The sequence below is a fragment of the Syngnathus floridae genome, chromosome 17 (assembly GCF_059516105.1).
Source record: "Syngnathus floridae isolate MCC-2025c chromosome 17, RoL_Sflo_1.0, whole genome shotgun sequence".
NCBI lineage: Eukaryota > Metazoa > Chordata > Actinopteri > Syngnathiformes > Syngnathidae > Syngnathus > Syngnathus floridae.
In genome coordinates, this window is record NC_142429.1 from 7811131 (window position 1) to 7817590 (window position 6460).

The 6460-nt window shown below is 42.8% G+C and overlaps 3 protein-coding genes across 4 annotated transcripts in view; 2 read left to right on the forward strand and 1 right to left on the reverse strand.

The window, feature by feature from the left end:
- The window catches only part of LOC148384123 (alpha-2,8-sialyltransferase 8E-like), a 1968-nt gene extending 1371 nt beyond the window's left edge, over positions 1–597 (forward strand). Inside the window, exon 6 of the mRNA XM_088356639.1 lies at positions 42–597. Within this exon, the coding sequence (XP_088212765.1) occupies positions 42–516 (475 nt within the window). The 3' untranslated portion in view covers positions 517–597. The remainder of the gene's footprint in view (positions 1–41) is intronic.
- cacnb1 (calcium voltage-gated channel auxiliary subunit beta 1) overlaps positions 1–4530 on the reverse strand; it is a 26772-nt gene extending 22242 nt beyond the window's left edge. The window contains exon 1 of the mRNA XM_088356634.1: positions 4440–4530. The gene's annotated coding sequence lies outside the window, so the exon portion shown is untranslated. The remainder of the gene's footprint in view (positions 1–4439) is intronic.
- LOC148384124 (alpha-2,8-sialyltransferase 8E-like) lies at positions 1774–6441 on the forward strand. Of its 2 annotated transcripts, none has more exons than XM_088356641.1 (6): positions 1774–2178; positions 3670–3744; positions 3846–3905; positions 3982–4126; positions 4943–5148; positions 5219–6441. In XM_088356641.1, exons 1-6 carry the CDS (start codon positions 2048–2050, stop codon positions 5697–5699), a joined length of 1098 nt encoding a protein of 365 aa, XP_088212767.1. In that variant the 5' UTR covers positions 1774–2047; the 3' UTR covers positions 5700–6441. The 2 variants fall into 2 exon arrangements, with proteins under 2 accessions (XP_088212767.1, XP_088212766.1); XM_088356640.1 differs by having other exon boundaries at positions 1775–2178; positions 3831–3905.
- The last annotated feature ends 19 nt before the right edge of the window (positions 6442–6460 follow it).

Sequence of the window (6460 nt, forward strand, 5' to 3'; positions counted from 1 at the left end):
ATGTTCAAATTGGAACTGTCCTGATATGGTTGTCCCTCCAGGTACAACTCACTGTCGGGACGCCGGCGGGACTTGATGTCTAGACTCCAGAACTACGGCAAGTCCCTCATCCTCCTTCCCGCCTTCTCGTTCCCCACGAACACCGAAGTGTCTCTGCGGGTGGCCTACACCCTAGAAGATTTCAGCAGCCCCTCTCGCGCCATCTTCTTCAACCCGGACTACCTGCACAACCTCTCCCGTTTCTGGGCTGCCAACGGCCTCAAGTCCAAGCGGCCCAGCACGGGTATCATGATGGCCAGCTTGGCATTGGAGGTGTGCTCCGACGTGCACCTCTACGGCTTCTGGCCCTTCGCCAACCACCCGTACGACCTCTACACGCTGACCAATCATTACTACGACGACGCCAAGGCCAAGAACTGGTTCCACGCCATGCCCGCCGAGTTCAACCTGTTGCTCAAGCTCCACAGTCAAGGCGTGCTCAGGCTTCACCTCGGACGCTGTCCAACCGACCAATAGTCATCGGAACGGATAACGGATTTTTAGCTCAAAATGTAGGTTCATTCACTGTAATAATAAAATTGGAAATTAGAGACAATAGTCTGACTTGTTTTCATTCATTCATGCTACAAATTTAGATACAGACAAATAAATATTTGGAAATATTACATTTAATCGGTGAAGAAAAAAAGCAATGGGCCAGGTTTAGAGCCCTGGAGGATGCCATTCTGTCATTTGAGAGAATCTCTGAAAAGAAGAGGTAAAGCAATATAACGTGGATGAAAAATTACAGTGGGCAGAGAGTAGATCCAGAGGGATGCCGTTTTTCTTTTTAAGTCACGTGAGGAGCCAGATAAAATCCCCATAAATTGAAATGATTCCGACGCCTCGTTTTTGGGATAACAGTCACAATGCCTTTTTCCGTTTCCCACGAAGTTGCCAAAAGTTGTTTTGCGACTTTGTTATGTTGCTTAAGTGTTCCCCAGAGAGGCCGCCAGTCACTGGGAAGAAACCGGTTCCTGCAGCTGCACGTCCAATCCCATCCTGTCAAATAGCCCAATCGGCTGGACGCTCCGTTGACCCCGCGCTAATTTTAGAAGCAAATTTTTACGACGAGGACTTTAAAAAGTCATCCTGTGAGTCTCTGGTTAGTTGAATTCATCCAGATGTTTGCAAGTCTGTGATGTCCTAAAACGGGAGCGGAAGAGGAAAGTCTGATGGAGTGGAAGGTACGTTCATGGAGATCACGGCTGGAATCGATTACAAACCGTATTAGCTCATCCATTTTGACTCCTACTTTATTTTTCACCTTCCCTAGAGTCTGTTTGGCTTCTTGAATATTAATTGTTATCTGGCTTTTTTTTCTTCTTCTCACTGCCATCAAGCTTCTGTTATTATTTCCAGTCCAGTCACTCAAAATGACAAATCATGAAATAGAGCTTGGTGGAGGTGGGCCTATCTGCCTTTGCCATCAAGCACCTCCTCCCTCCCTCTCATAAGTTTTCAAGTCTGTCAAGGTTGCACTTCCCCTCGTTTCTGTTTCGTTTCCGCTCCGTGCCGTGAGAGATGGTTCCCCTCCACGCTCCTCCCCTGACTAGCGGTGGGGGTGTCACAGCGATCCAATGAGGCGCCTCCGGGCCTCTCCGAACATGTGTGCCCTGGAGGCTAATTAGGTTTAGGGCACTCATGTTACCGCTTGCCTTCTTGTGCCAAGGGGGGATAGAAGACAGAAGGGGAGTTTGTGTGGTTGGAGGATGGCCCAGGGAGGGGAGGGGGCGTTTTTTTTTTTTGTTGTTGGGGGAGGAGGTGGAGACCTTGAGAAGCAGCAGCTTTTAAGCTTCGGGGTCGACGGTGAAGATTGTTGATTTGTTTTTTCTTCTGTGTCCAGTGAGGAAGACATCGCAAGGCCGTACTTTGCATGAAAAGTGAAATCTAGGGGGGAAGTTTGGAGGTGAGGTAGATAAGGGAGAGGTAGAGGGAGGTGCGGCTGAGGCTGGAGTAGGAAATATGACAGCACTTGAACATTGGCCCAGAGGTGGAGCGCTCGACGATGTCTTCCCCAGGTGAAACGAGAGAAAGAAAGCCAGCCGGCATGGCTCAAGGCATGTCCTTTCTGATCGTCCTGCTCTGCTTTGGCAGCCTGCTGTCCACCGTCACCTGGTACTTGATTGATGACGAAAGGTACGTGTCTCTCCGGACGACTAGTCATCATTTCGTTTCCTTTTCTAACGTTTTTTTTTTTTGATGGAGCTCTCGAAAAGGTCACAGATCAAATATGACACAAGTGAAGGAAACTGTTGATTTGTAGTCCAACTGTCATAATCACAGTCTTAAATCATTTAGACCAACAAACTAAACCTCTTGTATGGTTCTCAAAAGATTTGAAGTCCATCTGTCTAAAAATGTGTTTATCACAATCTGAAAAAGAATCATTTAGACCCACAAATCCATCATATTAGGTTCTAAAAAGATTTTTAGTCCAACTCTCTTAATTCATGACAATCTGAAAAAAACTGATCAGACCGACAAGCTAAATCAGTCCAAGTTTTAGTCCAACCAATCAAGGTCTGATCAAATCGCTTCAACAATTTCCTCCGGTATTTTATCTAATTTCTGAAATATTTTTAGTCCATCTAGTCAGTCAAAGTATGGTGAGACTAACAAACGAAGCATTTTTACTAAATTACAACACAATTGAGTCGGGAATCTTTTCCTCCAAGTCTCAACAAACACGGTCAGGCCATGAAACCAAATTTATCTTGCTTATCTTACATCAGCCTGTCATCAAGTACATCAGAATTTTTTTCTGCATGGCAGTCAAAAAAAACCATTATTTCCTCATCAGTACCAACCAACTGAACCTGTCATAGGCCTTTGTCACCACTTTTTTTTTTTTTTTTGGCTTTCACAAAACGTTGCAAAAATATCAGAAAACATGTTGCGACACGATTGTGGTAAGAGAAAATCTTCACACAGATTCAAACAATATGACTGTAGAGAAAAGAATTCCATTAAGGAGCTGCACCCTTTTGGAATATAACGCCAATATTGTGTCTTTGCGGGGGCACATTTTAAGGCAACTTTATAACTCTGGCCACAGTTTGGAATGTTTATGAAATAATCCACGCGACCACAAAGAAAAACAAACAGATAAAAAGTTGAATTGGTGGCACGCTTATAATTTGCTAAAACCGAATAAAACAATCGACCGTTTGCGCTGTGCAGGCGGTAAAAAACCCGATCGCATGATTGCACCTTACATGACACAATAGGCCAACTATCTGGTGACTGTTTACACAGCATATTGTGTTCCAGTCCAAAGTAGAGTTGCCAGAGTGGACTGTAACATGAGCATTGACAAAATTAGGGACACAATGAATGTTTTTAAAAAGCTTTCAAGATGAACCTTGAGCTCAAAGGTGAAGCTTAATTGGATAGGATTGTTCCATCCATACATTGACACACCAAAAGCAAAGGTCAACAGAGTGCACTTTACATGCATTTCAGAAGAACAATCATTATTTATTTATCATACTGGAACTGGTCATAAAATATTGCATTAAATATATTTTATTTTAATACATTTCATATAAAATATTGATAGTATTGAATTATGATAGTTTTAAAAAATAAATTGTACATTACAAGAAATGCTTCTTTGTGTTTCCACAGTCCGATGGGTGCTTACAAACCACCACGTCAGAAGAAAAGTCCGCCTGAGCCCTCCGCGTTTTGTAAAGGCTGCAAGTGAGCGCATACACTTGCACAACTGGCCTTAATGTTCTCGCCGTGATTCATATTTTATCTGGTATACATGTGCGTGTTTGTCACAGGGAACTGATTGATAGTGTGTTGAAGCGTCACTCTAAAAACTGGAAGAAGAACGAGACCAACTACCGAGCGTTTACGTAAGGCAAACTGGTGGGAAGGAGAAATGCCAAATATGTAGTGGAATCAAACAAAAGCTTTTTTTCGGTCTCGCAGCTCCAAACTGAGCAGATCATGTCGAGGCTACGAGAGGGCCATCATCACGCAGGCAAACATGCCTATCGGAACCAAGATTCTATACGATGGCGAAAAAAACAAGATCCTGCAGGTGACGCCAAACATCTTTAAGACCTTCGTGAAGGTAAGCAGCACATATCTTTGTGAATTATTAGATAAAATTAGAGTTTTAAGGGGTTGAAGTTGATTTGAATTATGTGCGGCTCATTATTTTATTCTATTTTATTTTGATAAATTGTTTTAATTCGCTTTAGGTCTGAGATTAGCTCATACATCTGTCTGCTTTAACTAAACTTATGATTGTCCAACTTAAAACATAGTTGCCCAACTGACAAGAGGCTAGTAAGTTAACCAGTATAAGCTAGTTTGCGATTGGGTTGACGATAGTTAGAGCATTATCGCCGTTTTGGTTATAAAAAACACATTTTTTAACTTACCACGATGTCTTGATGTTGGAGCAAGGCACAACACCTGCAACTGGCGAGCAGCATTATTATTATTTTTGCTGTGAATCGCGCGAGAACTTACCACCAAGCGTGATTTTGCTGCGAATCGCGCGAGAACTTGGTCAAGCGACTAATAATCAACGCCAATAAATATTAATTTTGGTCTCGTCTTTGCTAGTGAACTAAAATGTTAATATATTCTACTATAGTCTTTATTTAACTATTTTTGTCTCATTTTATTAGTCGACGAAAATGCATACTGGATTTATTCCTGTTATTGTTTATTAATTAAGTCTCATCTAGTTTAGTTTTTGAACGTTGAAATATTTTCATCTAGTTTTTAATTAACATAAGTAACACTAAAAATGATGGACTGGTAAAATTTTGTAAATTGTTCACCTCTGTATGTGACCCAATGCACAAATCATATATACAAAAGTGTTGAAATCTCATCAAGTCATTTCATTCATACCTTGATATGTGTCGACTTGTAGGAGCATCCGTTCGCGAACAGGTCATTCGACACGTGCGCCGTGGTGGGCAACGGAGGCATCTTGATGGACAGTGGCTGCGGAAAAACCATCGACTCGGCCCAGTACGTGATAAGGTGCAATCTCCCGCCTTTGAACGATGAATACAGCCAACACGTGGGCGTCAAGACTGACCTCGTCACGGCCAACCCGAGCATCCTCATAGAAAAGTAAGCATATCTTTGGAATTCAGATTTATCAAGTGCAGTGGGAAGATTTGTGGTCTTTCTCCCCCCACAGGTACGAGTCCCTGATGGGACGACGGCGGAGTTTTGCGGAGAAACTCCAGGACTACGGCAAGGCCTTGATCCTCCTTCCCGCCTTCTCCTTCAGCAACAACACAGGTCTGTCATTGAGGGTGGCCTACACCATGGACGACTTTGACAGCACCACTCAGGCCATCTTCTTCAACCCGGAATATCTACTCAACCTATCCCGCTTCTGGGAGAGCAACGGCCTTAAGCCCCGCCGGCTCAGCACGGGCATCATGATGGCCAGCATGGCTCTGGAGGTCTGCTCCAACGTGCACCTGTACGGCTTCTGGCCCTACAGCAACCACCCGCACGGCCTTTACACGCTGACTAATCATTACTACGACGACAAGAAGTACGACGCCCAGTTCCACGCCATGCCCGTTGAGTTTGAAATGCTGCTCAAGCTGCACAGCCAGGGCGTCCTCAAGCTTCACCTCGGGGATTGTCCAACCGATAAAAAGCCGTGACTCATTTGCACTGGAGAAAACACTGAAGATTCAAACTGTAAGGATGAGCTATTGTTTTTAAAAGCCACATTGAGGCATTTGAAGGAACTCACACAGTGCAATTAGATTTTTTTTTTCAAAAGGAACGAGAATTCTGTCATCCCTTCATGGAAAGAGTCTTCCAGATCTTCTCATCCAGGAATTGTCAGATGCTCGTTGTTGTTTTTTTTAATGCAGATTTTACTCAATTGACTTGGGGGACACAACTGTGAATGAAGCATTTTGGGTGAGAATTGAGGGCTTTTGTTTTTCTTTTGGATGGTTCCTATCATTCGCTCACATTGATTCTTGTTCATGTTGAACCCGCACAGACTGGAGGTACTTGTTGGGAACATTAATAAGCAAGAAATGAGCCAAAGCGCTGTTCAGTGCTGGCGTACAAATAAGCAAACGTTTTCTAGATGCACTGAGAAGAAGACATTCTGTTCTTTTGAAGGCAACTTCATTGGAGGTTAACATTTTTTTTTTTGCTCCTCTTATTTATTTATTTGTTGTGTTATTTATTCATTATTTATTCAGCACGCTTTTGTTATACTTGTTCACTTGTTTGTCTTTGGCATGTGGAGAAATTGACAATAAAGCTGACTTTGAAAAAAATGTTAGTGTCTGATTAGCATCAGAATAAAAATATATCAATGTTGAAAATAATACCTTTGCTGTTAACTGTTGTATAGTATCAGCAAATAAAACTGTAGCAAAAACAGTTTGATGACGCAAAATTT

Coding starts and splice junctions, on each gene's coding strand:
- LOC148384124 (XM_088356640.1), top strand. CDS start 2,048: ATGTCTTCCCCAGGTGAAACGAGAGAAAGAAAGCCAGCCGGCATGGCT. Junction 3,745..3,830: donor GCGTTTTGTAAAGGCTGCAA/GTGAGCGCATAC, acceptor TGTTTGTCACAG/GGAACTGATTGATAGTGTGT. Junction 3,906..3,981: donor ACCAACTACCGAGCGTTTAC/GTAAGGCAAACT, acceptor TCGGTCTCGCAG/CTCCAAACTGAGCAGATCAT.